At 48.6% G+C, this 16,637-nt stretch overlaps 1 protein-coding gene across 1 annotated transcript; it reads right to left on the bottom strand.

The window, feature by feature from the left end:
* Positions 1-707: 707 nt before the first annotated feature.
* On the bottom strand, positions 708-2,952 carry LOC116448867 (hydrocephalus-inducing protein homolog). The gene is made up of 2 exons (XM_032119882.1): positions 2,693-2,952; positions 708-801 (listed from the first exon to the last, which is right to left on the bottom strand). Exons 1-2 carry the CDS (start codon positions 2,869-2,871, stop codon positions 708-710), a joined length of 273 nt encoding a protein of 90 aa, XP_031975773.1. The 5' UTR covers positions 2,872-2,952.
* Between the last annotated feature and the right edge of the window lie 13,685 nt (positions 2,953-16,637).

Here is a 16,637-nt window from a genome sequence, read left to right as displayed (position 1 = left end):
CCGCGAGCGGTTGTGAACTCGGACCTGAGATTTCGCAGGGAGCGGACCTTTCCTTCCTTCCTCTCAGGGATCGGGAAGCTGCGGGAGCTTGTGTGCTCGGCCCCGGGACTCCACTACGCTGCAACTCGGCACTACGACCGAACCTGCCTGCCTTCCCCCCTCCTGCCTGCTGCTGTTCGGCAGTGCCGAGATCGCCTGCTGCCCCTGAGTTTGCAAAAGGAGTGATTTCCCTGCTTCCTTCCCTGCCGATGCCAGCTGGGAGAGGATCACTGCCCTACCAGAGCCATCAGCTCCCCCTGCCTGGGATCATAATCGCACCCAAAGGGAAACACAGTACTCGGCGGGTTGGAATCTTCTGTTATTGTGTTGTTGTTTGTGCTGTCCTGATCTATTCTAGTAAAGACCTGTTATTCCTTTTCCCAGATCTTTGCCTGGAAGCCCTGTAATTTCAAAGGTATAATAATTTGGAGGGAAGGGGTCATCTTTCCATTCCATGAAGACTCCTGCCTTTCTTGGCAGACATCTGTCTTTTAAACCAGGACAGAGACACACCAGAACATACTGACATTCTATTCTTTGGTTCTATTTGATCTCACGATGGCAAAATGCTACCTGAGGCACCAGTAGCCCTGGAATTCACACCCTCAAGAGGCAGAACGTGAGTGATGGATACTCTTACGTGCTCAATTTTGGAATGCACAGACCCCTCACGCTGCGTCCAAGCCCAGGGAGCACTCACCAAAGGCGATGTCACCAAAGTCTTTGACGTCCAAGTGTAAATTCGGTCCATCGATGCACCCCCTGCGATGACAAGGACAGAGGAGGCAAAGGTTAAAGGGAATTGCAAAGCGTCCGCCTGGCGTGGCTCAGGGGCAGAAAACCTGGTGTCAGGGGCACCATGGGTTTCAAACCAACACACCGCCATGTGCTCAGCACAGTGTCCATGTGGACAGGAGGCAGCCAAAGCCAAGTGGTCAGCAGCCAACAGCCCCTGATAGGGCTTTGGGCACAGGGCAGGCAGGAAGTGCCCTGGAGTTGCTGCTGGTCCCATGAAGGACCCTGAACACACACCCAGACATGGCTCTGTGCCAGTTTCCCCATCTGAAATGTGATGGACTTCTGTAACCAGCCTTTCCAGCCACAGCTTCCCTGATTTGCTACTTCTTAGCTGTAACTGGTGTTTCCATGGAGCTTTCTCAGGACCCACACAGTAATTACAGACAGTTTTGAGACATGAAGCCAGGGGAGCCCCAAACATCTTCTGAAAAGAGCAGCAGCAATCCTACACAGTGGACAGATGAATCTTAAGAGGAAAGGACCAACTTATCCCCAGTACATCAGCTGACACAGCCAAGAGCAATGGTTTAAACAACCAAACATGGGTGTCCTCAGTCAACCACACCACCTCACCTGCCCTTGAACTCAGCAGGCTCCAAAAGTCACCAACATCCATTGAAATCAGCACTTGAAGCTGCACAACACTCACAAGTTTATTTAATGGTTGATGCCAATCAATGCCCACTCTGGCTTCTGGTTAAAAATCAAGCACCAGTGAACTGTGCCTTCTATTGTATTCACAGGACTGCCATTGGCTCTGCTCTACACATGTCAACAAGAGACGCCTTGCTCAAGGAGAAAGCTGCTTATGCAGTAACAGCCCATGACCAGTTTGGGGGAGGGACAGAGGAGAATCAATTATTTGGTGTTAAAAGGTTCCCTCTTGATTTCCAAAATAAAAACCCAGCACTTTTCCTCCAAAAACAAAGCCAGCAGAATTGTTTCTCTACTATGGGCAGACCTACTTACCACTTTTCTCTTGCTTAGTAATAACCTTCTTGTTCTCTTTCATCCATTTCCCCTCATCGATACAAAGTACAATCGACTGCAGATTGCTTTCATTTCTTTACTGCCTTAACCCAGTGCCCCCCAGCAGCAGCAGCCTAGCTCCAAAGCTCCAGAGCAGCCAGCATCAGCTTTCCTGCTTACACTACATTATCCCACCAGCACATGGCTCAGGCTAGCAGGGACAAGCCCTCACGCTGCTGTGGTTCTGAGAAGTGAGCTCTGCCTCCCCTATTATCACCCCTTCTCCCTTTTGCTGGGCAAGGATTATCTCTTGCAATGGCACCAGCCCATGGGATGAAGGCTAAGTTCTTGTGACAGTCCCTGCTGCAGAGTTCCCTGTCCCACATCAGCCCTTTCCTGGCTGTGGAGAGGAGGTACCAGAGCACTCTCTGCACAGGAGATGGGAGCTCAGCCTGTCTCCATGCATGGGCATGAGAGCTGAGGTGAGGCTGCTGCTGCCCCTTTGGGACCAATTATTATCAGAGGATTTTAAAAATGCTGCTTCTGGCGCACAATCACCCAGGCTGGCCCATCTCCAAAGCCCTGGAGGCCTTGCTGGCTGTTATTCAGGTGGGACATGCCGGAGCAGCTACTGCCCAAAGCTGATCCATCCCACTGCCTGCCATGGTTCAAGGCAGAGGGAGATCCCTGCAGGGAGGAGTCACTCCAGCTCCTGGGTACCCACACAGGGCAGCAGGCATCCTCACACTAAGGCAATGTCAGGATCAGAGCAGAGGTTATGACCTCAGGAAACACCTTTTTTCTCTGCTCCACTCCAAAATGAGGTAAGTGGGGGATGTCCCAGAGTCAGCTACAGATGTGCCCACCAAGCTCCCAGACTCCTTACTTGATTCTCAGTGCTGCAGGCATAGGAGATCCAGCCACACTGAACTGGAATTCTTCATCAAACATCCCCAGCAGGGTGGCTTTGAAGGAGATCTGAATAGTCTGTCTCTCGCCTGGCGCAATGATGCCCTTCCTGGGCTCAAACTCGAAGCAGTTGGCCACGTGTGCAGTTGGAGGCATGAAGGTGAAGGGAGCATCAATAGGGCCCTTGTTAATCAGATCCACCTGCAGCAGCAAGAAAGCGAAATGGAAATACTTGTGGAATCTTCCCTTCTTGGGAGTTATTTTCTAATGAAGCCACTGACACCTGGAAAGGGCAGAAGATGCTTTGTGCTGCTGAACGACAGAAGACAAAAAAATACAACAGGACAAGTTCTGCCTTTGGGTTTTCATGCTAAGCAGTGGTAACTTCACATAACCAGAGTCACCCTGGGGTTATGCCATGGACACAGAGCAGTCCACCTCTGGTCAGCATCACCAAGCTCATTCAGACCTGGCCCTGGGAGCAACGTGAGGTGATTGCAGCTGCATAGTGAATCACCACAGAGCTGCTGCTGCTGCCCTGGTTAGCACAGCTCCAACAGGACCATCTACTCATTCGCCTTTTCTCAGATCACGGAAACAATTCGTTGATAAACAATGAGGCACCAGCATGAAACTGTATAGACCATCACCACCTTTCCCTTCCACAGCCAAGCTTTTGAAAGTGTCTGGCATGATGTAGTGCCTCATTTCCTACCTATTTCAGTTGCTCTCTTTGTTTTTTTGGTTTTTTGTTTTGCAAACTTGACAGTATTGGGGTGGAGGCAAATAGGTAGAAAATTACTTTACTTTATTTCCAGGAACACTTTTTCTAAAGCCAGAGATGCACCAAGGCTGAAGTGTGGTGAAGGACTGCTCAGCAAGGGAAAGAACTCCCAAGCCCCCTTGACCAGTGCTGAGCCAGGAGGGTGGATGGCTTTCCTCCGACTGCCAGGAATAGGCAGGAGGCACTGGACTGAAAACTGTTTGCAATGGACTCGAACTCAAATGCAGCCAGTTTGTTCCAGCTGCTTTTGGACAGCCTGAGCACAAAGCTGATTTGTGCCTGGGACTGGAACAAAAGCCTCTGCACATGCAGCATTTTGACCCAGTGTTGCTTTCATGGGGCAAGGCTTTGCAGGAAGCCTCCCCAGCTGATGGCCAAGGAAGGCTGCCAAAAAGCAGGGCTTGGGGTTTCATGAACAGCAGACACGCCTTTCTGACCCCTCCAGATTTGAGCAGTACATCAAATATTCCCTGCTCACAACTGCCCAAGTTGCCAGGAATTCCACAGGTCCACCAGGCTCGCTGCTGTCTCAGGAGCCATCAGGATCCACCCCAACCCTGCTGCTCACCTCATAGGCGTGGGGTGTGTTGACAAAAATGTTCCCAAGGTTCAGTGTATGATAGCTGACTTCAACCCAGGGTCCTTTGCCTTCCCCTCTGAGCTTCAGGGGCAGCCTGGTCTCACGGCCTGTGGAAGGATGTCCATTTCAGTACAATAATTCTCTCTGTTATCCTGTATTTTCCAGGCTGCCTCAATGGTAGTCCCTGACTCTGAGCTGGATGCAACCAGCTCCTGATGCTCCAAGAGAAGATATGGACCCTTTTCTTCCCTCAGGAGATATCCCTTAGGGCTGACTTCCAATTTCTAACCCATTCCTTGGGCTGGTTTCTAATTTAGCCACCAGTTTGCTGAGTTTAAAACATCTCTGATGTCCTGTAGTGACAGGACAAGGAGTAATGGGTACAGATTGAAAGAAAGGAAATTTAGGTTAGATACTAGGAAGAAATTTTTACTGTGAGGGTGGTGAGACACTAGAACAAGCTGCCCAGGGACTTTGTGGAGGTTCCAGCCCTGAAAGTGTTCAAAGCCAGGCTGGATGGGGCTTGGAGCTACCTGGTCTAGTGGCAGGTGGCCCTGTCCCTGGCAGGGGGCTTGGGACTAGGGGATCTTTAAAGTCCATTCCATCCTTAACATACTTAACGTGATTCTATGGTTTCCTTCCCATGCACTTAGAGGAGCTTTGAAATCCATCCAGTGAAGGCACAAAGCTCATAAAGAGTTTGGCAACTGCTACCTGGCAAATTGGGTTTTGTAGGTGGCCCAGCAGCACAGGACTCTGTTGCCAAAGCCCTCAACTTCTGACACTCAGCACTGTGTTCTATTTCCACAGACTGAGAGCTGCAAGGTGACAATTCCCACACAGGAGAGAAGCAGGTGCTGGCCAAGGGTGGTCCTTCCACAAACACCCTGGGCTCTGCGGGCCTCAGCCACCTCTGGTCTGGTGGTGTCTGGGCAGTGGGAGGTGATCCAGGGTCAGGGAGCACATTTCTAACTCAGCTCCCACTGCCTGATGATGGATCCATGTAAAATGGACCCATCCTGGAGGTCAGTGGTCTAGAGGGACTCAGTGCTCATTCACTAAAGCTCTTCTGCTCTGTAGCTCTTCGGCCTTTGAGGAAATGCTGGCAAAGCCATGGCATGAAAGCTTCTCCCTGCACTGCCTGGATTGTTCTGGGATCAATAATTCAGACACAGGTGCTCTGAGCCCTGGCCTTGCACAGGAGACTCCCTGGAAGCTGCAGGGACAGTGGGGATGTGCCAGCACTGCCCCGCTGACCACAGACTCTTCCCAGCAGTTACATGGGAGCCCAACAGGCTCGGGCTTGCACCATGGCTTCACTGTGGGTGAGAGGAGCAGGGGAAAGGAGCTGTACCTGAGATGTTGCAGTAAGCCACACTTCGACACTCTAGTGCTTCTTGGGGTTTAAAGGTCACCTTGATTTTGGCCGAACAATTTGGCCCAATCTCTCCCTCCTAAAACAAGAAAGAGACAGCAAACCACTTATATACATCACATTTCTTGTTTTCACCCACAGTCCTGTAAGCCTTTATTTAGAGCATCAATGTTGAGGCAGGAATGAACAACACAAGGAGCCCGAGGAAACCAAACCAAGCTCAACACACCTCTGGGAGCTCTTAATGCTCAGCCGATGAGCTCCCACTCTCCACAATATTCCTGCTGCTCTGATACAGCTCTTGGTCATTTCACGCTGCTGTCAGCTACAGTGGTGTGTAACTGCCATTGTGCACTGGCGGCTCTTGGCCTTAGATGGGCCACAGGAGTAACCAAGAAGAGAACACGATCTCCTTTGTTAAAAATGGGCTCAGGATTGAGCTTTAAAATAAACTTATTAACAAGAAATAAAAGACAGTAAAAGACCACTTGTGGCTATTTGCCTCACACAAGACAAAGGGAGCAGCACTGAAAGCTTGACGCAGGCCAGGGCAAATAAGAGGCTCCTCTCCCAGCCTCGGGCGACACATTTTATCCCCCTAGTCTCCGCCTCCTGGGCGCCCCTTTCCCCACCCAGCCAGAGCATCCCGCTTGCCTCTCCCATGTCTAGAGTCCTTTGGTTGGCTCCTTGTCCTTTGGCTGTTGTCTGGGGTCTTCTGACTGCTCCGGGCTACATCCAGTAAAAGTCCTTCTTTTCCACCCTTATGTAGATAACGGCTGAAGCCCTCCCTTTTGATTACCTCATGGGTTTGGGGGACCTCCCTCTTTGGTTACCTCATAGAGGTTCTGGAACATTCTCCTGTTCCCCATTTTGTACCACAATCCCTATAATGATTTTTATTAACAATAAATACAATTAACACAGTAACTAATGACTTTTAACCTTGAATAAATTACAACAATTAAAACCTGATCAATGCACAACTGCTCAACTGTAGAAACCCTCAACCAACTCATTAACAACTTCCTTTATCCCCTAATTACCAATTTTTATTTCAACAATTAACCAACAACTTTGTGAAAGCCAACTTTTCCTAACTCTGATCCTAACACCTTCCTTGGAAATAAAAATATTAGTTTAACCTGTTTTGAAAGAAAGCAGAGGTTGGGATTATTCTAGGGTTTACTCCAGGATGAGAAGGGATTTTGCACTGTGCAGACATTAGGCATTCATCATTTCTCACTATGCCAGTACTCAGAATCAGGGCTCTGGTTGATGGCAGGAGGTGGGGCTTTGCTTGCATAAACAGAAAAGGAAAAGGTTTTCTGTCCCTGTGTGCAACAGAACCCAAAAAGCCCATTTAAACCTGCCAGCCTTGTGTCCAGGCTCGCAGATGACACTGGAAGGGAGACTCAGAAATAGTGCAGGTTGTGGTTACACAAAGGGATTGGCATTTCTATGATTAACCTTGGGCTGAATTTGGCCTCCTTTTCCCAGTGAACCATTGCATGCTTCAGGTCAATATGTGAACTGGCAGTGCTCCAGCACCCCTGCTAAACCCCACACACCACGGGGTAGCCCCTACCTACAATAACTGGTCCCTGTGGACACGGCAAGGACAGGCCTTGGCTTTGTCAGGCTCCCACCCCTGCCTTGAGCCCGCAGGGCAGAAATGCTTTTAGGAGCGAGCTCTCTAGCCTCACCAGAAACTCGATGTCTTCCCTGTCAGCACATCAAGCCAGCTGAGGATCTGCTGAGTGACCACATGGGGGGGGAGATGACGGGAAGGGGGGGAGGGAAGAGGAGATGAGGTTCTCAGCTATTACTGACCAGTGGCTCAATGAAAAAAATGTCATCAGAGAACAGTATGGGGTCTTCTTGCACCTTTGCCATCTCCTCATCGACCATGTCGCATGGCAGTGCGATCTTCACAAGTGCCCAGCACCTCCATTACTTTTATCTCCTCCAGTAAATTTTCCAGCCAGACCCCTTTCTCCGGACTAAGCAAATGATACAGCCTGCAGCCGCAGGGAGAGATGAACCCAGCAGATCGTTTAATAAGCCACATATTTGCAGAGATCAGTGTAAGTGCAGGAGAGCAAAGCACCTGGGGAGTAGCAGCAGCAGCTCCTCAGCAAGGGGCTGACCCCGAGCCACGGGGTCCCAAATGGATCAGAGGATCACTTGTTGTTCACTGGCATAGCACGCAGTTTTACTCCACACTTACAAGCTCAGGAGAGGTTTAGAAAGCCAGCAGCCCTCAAGAGAACCTCCTGGCTCAAAACCTCTGCCACAGCTGAGGGGAATCCACCAGCCACCCCAAGTGGCTTTTCCTACCACTGAGCTACTCAGGGGAGGCAGATCAAGATCAAGGAGCATCCATTGCCGGACTTCCCTGGGAAGAGGAGATGAAACTGCATTGCAGCTACAGGTCACCAGCATCACTCTTTGTTTCTTTCATTTTTGACCTGCCCTGTTCCCTATTCTGCCTTCCATGAGAGCATCCCAGATCACTTCCAAAGGAAATTGATGAACTCAGACATTGCATCCCTTCAGTGACATTCAAGGTTTTATATGCATGAAAACAGAGGCCCTGAGAAGGGAAGGGACTTTTGTTGTGCAGGAGGGAGACAGCAAACTCCTGGAGAGACTTCTTCATGATCCAGGGCTTTTTGGGTCCCATCCCAGTGCATGGTCATAGAATGTGCTGAGAGGGAAAGGATCCTGCACTGTCTCTTCTCATAAAAATGTCCTCTCTGCTCTGAGATCTCATGGCACGACAGTAGCCTTGGAGCTAAAACCATCCCTAAGACTGGAAGTAAGGAAGAACAAAATGTCTTGGTCAAAGTCTAGGACACAAACTGGCATGAAAACAAATGTAATTGGAAAAAAACCCACAAAACCAAAACCAGGCTGAAGTTAACTGTGGGGAAACCTAGTTGCTTCTGAGGGGAAAGTGGATCACTTGGGGTCCAGGCTGAGGCAGGCAAGTGGGAAAAAATGGAAATAAACAGTCCAGGGAAGTAGCCAGAGAATGTCAGGGGGTTTTCTTTTAACACACAGAGCTTGCATGGAAGTCAGATACTGTGTAAGTAGATAGAGAACAGTGGAACACCAAGAAGCCCAGGGCACTAAAGGACCCTCTTGCCATCCATTCAAGCCGGCGAGGGTCGATCGCCTGGTCCTTGGCAGGCAATTTAAAATGGCTCTGGGGAGTGGGAGTGACCCAGACTGCAGCAAACGGGCTTGCTACAGCAGTTTTGGCACGGCGGTTTTGGCACACAGTTTGTCGGTTTTTGTGTGGCCATTTGGGCAAGCAGGCTGAACAGAAAGGGTGCAGCCACCCCCCCTCCTGGCAGTGGCTCGTGTCTTTTGGCTGGTTCTGAAGAGCCTGCCTTTCCCCCCCCCAGGAACAGTTTACAAATTATCAAAAGCCATTGCTGCTGCTGCCAGCAAGAGTGTACTAACCCAAACAGAACCCCCAGGAAGGATGCAGCTGTCCAGGCCCCTGGCTGCAGGGAGGGTCTGAGCCTGGCGTTAGTGCCAGAGGACAGTGCACAAGACACCTGTGTGTGGTGTGAGCAGGTGGATGATCTGCTCTGTCCGATGGCAGAGCTTAAGGAAGAAGTGGAAAGGCTGAGGGAGTATTAGGGAGAGGGAAAGGGAAAAAGGCTGGTGGAGTTACACCCTTCCAACCCTGAGAGAAGCTCAGCAGCAGTCAGAGGAACCCTGCCCTTCCTGCCACCAGGCAGAAGGAGAAGACCTAGGAGACAGTGGGGAATGGAAATGGGTCCCTCCTGGGGAGGTAATAAAATTCCATCCTGATCCCCATCACCTACCCAGGTGCCCTGACAGAAGAGGTACGAGGCGCTGGATCCAGAGGGTCAGGCAGATGACACCAAAGAAACAATTCTGTCTGGAGAGTCTTCCAGTTTCACTTTGTCTGTCAGACAAATCACAATCTCAAGTGTTAAGAAGAAGAGTAGTTGCAGTAGGTGACTCCATTCTAAGGGGAGCTGAGGGCCCTGTATGTCAATCGGATCCATTCCACAGGGAAGTCTGCTGCCTCCCTGGGATCCAGTTACTGGATATCCAGTAGATATCCAGAAGATTCCCTAATAACTAAATGAACTAAATCAACTCTCTGATTATTACCCACTGTTGGTTGTCCAGGCTGGCAGTGATGACGCTGACAGGAAAGGCACCAGGGTAATTAAAAAGAACTTCGAGGCTCATCAACTGGTTGATGGGGCAGGAGCACAGGTGGTGTTCTCAGTTCTTTCAGGAGCAGGAATGAATGATGAAAGGAACAAGAAAACCCACATCATCAATAAGTGGTTTAAGGACTGGTACCATCAGTGAAATTTTGGGTTTTTTTATCAGGAGGCAACTTTTACGGCACCTGGCCTGCTAGAGCCCCTGAGCTGGCAGGTCTGATTGAGAGAGCTTTGAACTAGATTTGAAGGGAAAGGGGATGAAACCACACTCTCCAGAGAGGAGCCTAAGGGCGGTAAGCCAGAGTTAGGGGTGAAGTCAGCAGCCCAGCTGAAGTGCACGTACACTAACGCACCCATTAGTGACACATGTAACAAACAAGAGGAGCTGGAAGTCATGGTAGAGCAGAAAAGCTATGATGTAGTCGCCATCATGGAAACATGGTGGGACGACTTGCATGACTGGAGTGCTGCAATGGATGGCTACAAGCTCTTCAGAAGAGATGGGAGAGGGAGAAGAGGTGGAGGGGTGGCTCTGTATATTAGGGAGGCTCTTGACACCATGGAACTTGAGATTAATGATGATAAAGTTGAGTGTCTGTGGGTGAGAATCAGGGGAAGCCCCACAAGGCCGACATTCCGGGGGGGTCTGTTATAGACCACCCAACCAGGACCAAGAGGTGGATGTGTTATTCTACAAGCAGCTGAAGGATGTGTCAAGGTCGCCAGCACTTGTTCTTGTAGTTGACTTTAACCTGACAGACATCTGCTGGGAACTCAACACAGCGGAGAAGAGGCAATCTAGGAGGTTCTCAGAGTATATGGAGGAGAGCTTCTTATCACAGCTGGTGAGTGATCCTACAAGGGGTGGAGCTCTGCTGGACCTGCTGTTCATAAACAGAGAAGGGCTGGTGGGAGATGTGGTCAGAGGCCATCTGGGGTACAGTGACTGTGAAATAATAGAGTTCTCAATATTCGGTGAAACAAGGAGAGGCATCAACAAAACTTCCACTCTGGACTTCTGGAGGGCAGACTTCGGCCTGTTCAAGAGACTGATCTGGAGAGTACCTTGGGAAACAGCCTTTAAAAACAAAGGGGTCCAGGAAGGATGGGCATACTTCAAGAAAAAAGTCTTGAAGGCACAGGAACAGACTGTCCCAATGTGCTGAAAGACGAGCTGATGGGGAAGACAACCAGCCCGGATGGGCAAGGAGCTTTTGAAGGAACTAAGGGAAAAAAAGAGGGTGTATGACCTTTGGAAAGAGGGGCAGGCAACTCAGGAAATGTTTAAGGATGTTGTCAGGTCACGTAGGAAGAAAATTAGAGAGGCAAAAGCCCAATTAGAACTTGAGGAAATCCAGTCATTGCGATCAACCTTTCCTCGCCAAAACGCCATCCTAGGCTGGAGTATAAATGGAACTGGAATGCAAAGTGCTGAGCTCCTGAAGCCCAGGGACACACACCCTAATTTCAGAGATGATTTACTTGACCTAAACCATTCAAAAGCACCAACAAACCCCTAAGGCCATATGTTAGTTTTAGTCTTGCGCCACGTATTTCACTGAAATGCATCTTTCAAACCCACCTCATCTTCTTTTGATTCTCTTCTTCCTCATTAGGATAAGTCCTCCACTGGAAGTGAGCTGTGGTGTCACTCCTGTTTTCGATGACCATGGTTGTGTGGCACAACACGGTGATGTAAATCTTCTCAAGCTCCATGGAGTATGTGCTCAACCCAATGTTGAGATCTATAGCTTCTCCATGAATAGATAGTTCCAGATCTCCAGATAGTTTCATCTGAAACAAAGAGGAGTCTTTGCTCAGCTCAGGCGCTGATGGAAGCACAAGGAACAGAGCAAACCACAGGTGACAGAAGAAAGTGTCACAGCTTTTAGCTGAATGAGCAGTTCTATGGATCAGTACATTTATCACATCCTGACAGCTCTGTGTGTACAGAGTGAGGATGTCCTGGGCACCTCCTTAAACGCCTTATTTCTGAGTGTGTTTGTAGAGATTTGGCCCCAAGGTGACAGTATTTACAGTGGGATTTGTCAGATGTGCTCAGGTGACCCACGCCGATCACTGGGAATTCTGCATCAAAGTCCTTCAGGTGACGCTGAGGAGCCCTGTCTCCCCTGGGCATCCTGCGAGACTCCTGTCTCTCCTGATCCCTTGTTGCTGACAAGAAAATATGCCTGGGGGCATGTGGGCAGAAAAGGAAGGCCCAAAGGAACAACTGAAGTGACAGCCCACAGCAGGAGGGGACACAAGTGAGGAAACACAACCCAGTGCTCTGCAATATGACAAACAACTACAAAATGAACACCATGAAAATCATCATCATCTCTCTGTCCAAATGCACAGCCACATCAGTCTTGAAATATTTGATACTGTTCTCATCTCAAAAACCAAGCTGGAGCATTTCAAATTAAATAAAAAAGGGACAAAGGAAAGATTAGTAAGTAGAGAGCAGCTTCTATATGAAGACTGAATGGGATTCTCAGTCTGGAAATCAAATGGGAGATAGATGGGAGAGGTTTGCAACAGCATGAGTGGCCTGGGGAATGGGGATGAGGAAAAATTTGTCTTGATTTGTTATCAAACAGGAACTCGAGGGCCTGAAAATGTTATGAGACAGAAATTACACACATGTGTAGAGGGCAACATAGAAAAAGCGTCCGTGACAAGACAATGGAGAAGCAGCATACAGGACAGAACTGTGCAAGAAATACATTGCATTGGAGAGAGTCTGATGGACACCTCACACACAGTACTGCCCAGGAATACAATAAAACTTCACCCAGATATAGCCACACAGTAGTGGAGAATCAAGGGTCTGACCATCAGCAATCCCATCAGAGAATGGTTTGTGAAAAGCACAGAGAGGGTTAAGAACTATCTGCATGCACAACTTGACACTGACTGCCTCAGGAATTTCTCTTTTCCTGCTGCCTATAAACCTCATCTCAAGAGATCAAATGTTAGGGCACTACCTGCCCTGTGAGATTACAGCCTAGGAATCAGACAGGGGAAGGAGCTCCTCCTTGAAGACCAAGGAATAATTACTGTTGAATTTGCAGTGTGGTTCTTTGGTTTATTTTACCTTGAAATCATCCTGATTTAGCCTAAAAAGGGCACATTTTATCAGCATTTCAATGAAAGCTGTTTTAAGAAAAGGAGCAATCAAAACTCTGAAAGAGTGCAAATGCACATTAGAGCACTACAGTGGCATGGAAACAAGACCCAAAAGGAGGATGCCATTTACAGTCTGAAGGATCCAGTCCCAGCTAAATGAAGCACCCTTACCAGGAGCACATCAAGGAAACAGAACAGAAGGTTTCTGTGTATTTACCAGAGTCTGGGACTCTGGGTTGTCATCCAGGCTGGTAACTGTTTGCTTGGCCCCCCAGACAAACTCTGTGCAATGTGTTGGAAATAATTATGCAAATGTGTTGGTGCACTTTGATTTAACAGGAGCAATTAGGATTGGTCACCAGGTAAACAGCTCTTGCCTGATAGACACAAGACTCCGTGCTTTGATGCACAGGGACAACTCAGGTGAAATGTGCTTCTGCCCAGCAGCTGCTGGGCTTTGTGCTCTTACAGAGCATCACTGAGGAAATAAAAGTTCCTGGCCTGGGTGCTTTGCTAGTGGTCAATCTGTCACCTTAAAAGTGTGTTCTGTGAATGCATCACACACAAAAATAAGGAGAACATCTGGCAAGCTGAACTTTATTCATGTCAGTAGTGACAGCTGATGAAGGCGCTTCAGGTTCTGCTCATTAAGGACGTATTGCTGCAATTATGGGCCTGGCCTGTTCCCATTACCAGTAGTGAGAACATCACTACTGGCTGATGGAGAAGCCTTGGGCCAGAAATGTTTATGTGCTGGACCTGAGACTTTGGAGAGAGGGGAGGAAAGACAAGGCCCCACCAGCCCCAGAGCTGGATTACTGTACGTGTTTCTGCATCTGCCCCAGGAGTGCTGCCAGGACTGCTGCAGGTCTCTGCTGGGGCTAGGGGGGATCAGTGCCTGGTGTGGGCAAGGCACAGGATTTTTTTCTTATTCTTTTTCCAGAGTTTGCACCAGAACAGAGAAGCTGCAAGTTAAGGGAATCTCTGGCCACACTTCAGCACTGCCTTCCATCCTATCCCTTTCCCACTCCTGTCCCATGTCTACATACTCCTGCCCTCAGTTAGCAGGATGGGAAATAACACTCCTGGGGGTGACTTCAGGGGTTGCCTGAGAAAGAAGGTATCTTCTTATTTCCAAATTTTCAGAAGAGGATCCAGCCAAGCTCAGAACTCAGCTGTCAGGACTGAAAAACTGAGTGCAAATCAGCCCCTGCATCTCCTACATCCCAACCCGGGCTGTACCCACCAGACTCCTGTTACTGCTGTAGCAGTCATCTCTCACATATAGACTTGGCTCCCCAAGACCCAAGGACACAAGCTCTGCAGTTAAACTTAACTCCTCTGAATTTCAGCCAACATCACTAAGCTCTTCCCTGAACCCACACATACGAAGAGCTGTGAAGGAGACATCCCTGTCACTGTAATAACCAAATGAAAACCACTGCCAAGAGATGGGGCTGGCAGGCTACATTTTGGCCTTTTATCTGTTCATTCTGAGCTGTTCCTTAAGATAGTTCTCATCCTGTTAGATCTACCCTTTCCATGAATCACTACTGCACCTGACAGGCAGAAAAGGTAAGGTATGAAGGGGGTTCTAATAGCTTGTTTTCTTCCGCTTTTTAACTAGGTCCATTTGGATGTTTGTTTTCTTGTACGGCATCCAAAGACAGGTCCAGATCTCCCAAGGGCACCTTGCAAGCCCCAGACGCTGGTCTTGCTTTGAGCAGTGTGTTTGCTCAGATGATTTCCAGAGGTCCCTTCCAGCAAAAGTTATTCTATATTTTTATCTTCTAAATCTGTCGTGATAGAGGGGAAACCCAGACGCTCAGTATGAGTGATCAGCAGGAATCCGATTTATTGATTGTACCAGTGCTCCTTATATACTAACAATAATAGGCTTCATGCATATTCGTAACGGCGCATTCTAAGTGGTTCACATCTACTAAGCTGATCCTAAACTCCTCCTTAGTTCCCCTTTTGTGGTCAGCAGTTCTGCTTTTTTTCCTGGCCTTCTAACCACAGATGTCTATTGTTATACTGCCAAAACCTAACCTTGCTGGCTCTGCAAATAAACCCGTAGCTCAGCAGTAAGACTCAATGGTGGTTCAGTTATTGAGCAAGATACATGTAATATTCTGCAACTTCAGTTGTTACATAGGATGTGTGGTGCATTGTCTTATGAGACCTTGCTCAGCTAGCTGCAAGGGTCTATGTGCCCGTTCTCACGTAGCCAGCCTCTCAGATCAGTAAGCTGCAAAGAATCTGTATATCCCAAATCTATATGTCCCTTTTCACGTAACCAATCCCTCACATAAATCAGCCCAATTGCTTTTCACATATTCTCTAAATGTGTCGTATTTCCTACACACCTGTGCATATACCTATGGGCATGTGCTATACTGACAGGCATTAGAGGAGCTTGACCTTTATGAAAGTTCCCAATGAAGAATTCATGATATTTTGGCAAACATTAAGCACAAAACAAAATTTAAAAACAGAGCAGGAACACAGGAACTTCAGAGTATTTACAAAGAAATCTCAATGAAAGGGGATCCGACCTTATTCAGAGATTTAAATCATCTGTTTGAAATTTTAAACTGGCTTTCAAAGGTTCATCATGGAACAGAAGAGGTGACTGATGCCCTCAGCTGACAAGGGAAATCAGAACAGCTTTAAGGAACAGGAACCGCACAGGCTGCCCACAACACAGCTCATGTTGGGCATCCAGTGTGGGGACCACTGGAATGCCACGTTGTCATAGGTTAGCAAGCATAGTCCCGGAAGGGATGTCCTTGCTAAGGGGTGCTTACAGTTTCCTCTGGGAACTGATAGAACCTATCAGCTGGCCAGTTTGAATATGGACAATTCTCTAAGCCACTTAAAGTTGTGACCACCTCTGTGATCCACACTTAAGAATAGACAAACTCCCCCCCAAGCTCTCTCTCATTTCCGGCGCTGGGACAGGTGGCTTCGGGCCCCGAGTGGGGCCCAGTGGGCCCGGCCCATGGCCATCCTGGAGCCGATGGACCTGTCCCAGCTGTGGAACCCCCCTCACTGCCTTGCCGTGGGCAGCCGGAGCGGCTCGGCTCTCCCCCCTCTCCACTGCGATAAGAAAAATTCCAGCTGCAAGGCCGAGGTGAGATTAACCCTTTTATTGCTGTGAAGAGCTGAAAACCTGAGGGAAGAGAGAGAGGAGATGCTTAAAGCTGAAATTCTGTTGTGAAGCTATGATATATCAGAGTATCCTGCTGTAATTTCATGAAGATATGGGGGGTGGAGTGTTCAGCTCGCAAGCAAAAGCACCTGCGCTGAGATAGGCAGATGCTGACGCAGCTGTAATTTCATGAGAAGTTTGGACAGGGAGAGATGGACCAGATGAGGACTTTTGCTCCAAACGGGAAAGGAGAAAACCTCAGTCCGTAGAGATGCTCCCAGAGATAGTCCTAACGATGAAGATGAGGAAGACCCTTTGCTCCCAGGGAAGGAGTAGGGCCTCTGTTTTTGTTTCTGAACGGCTCAACCTTAAAATTATACCCCAAAAAACTTCAAGAGTGGACCCTCGAAAGCAGTTGTGGGAAAAGCTGCAAGTCGGGGGAATGGACTCACATGCGAGCAGAGAGACTCCTCTTCCTAAATGGACTGAACAATATTTGGAAGTGGGCGGCTGTCTCGTTGTGATAATGTTTTCATAGCATGAGCAAGAAGAGACTTCTCTTTCTAAATGGACTGAACAAGGTTATTATGGAAGTGGTAAACAGACTGAACATCTTAAGGGTTGTCTTTTCACATTGTCAGTGGGAGAAGGGAGGAAGGTGGGGGGAGGAGGAGAGTTCT

The sequence above is a fragment of the Corvus moneduloides genome, chromosome 10, assembly GCF_009650955.1.
Source record: "Corvus moneduloides isolate bCorMon1 chromosome 10, bCorMon1.pri, whole genome shotgun sequence".
Lineage (NCBI taxonomy): Eukaryota > Metazoa > Chordata > Aves > Passeriformes > Corvidae > Corvus > Corvus moneduloides.
The sequence above is the reverse complement of the archived record's forward strand: the minus strand, read 5'-3'. Positions and strand labels throughout refer to the sequence as shown.

Coding starts and splice junctions, on each gene's coding strand:
- LOC116448867 (XM_032119882.1), bottom strand. CDS start 2,871: ATGCCTCCAACTGCACACGTGGCCAACTGCTTCGAGTTTGAGCCCAGG. Junction 802..2,692: donor CCTGCAGCACTGAGAATCAA/GTAAGGAGTCTG, acceptor TTGTCATCGCAG/GGGGTGCATCGATGGACCGA.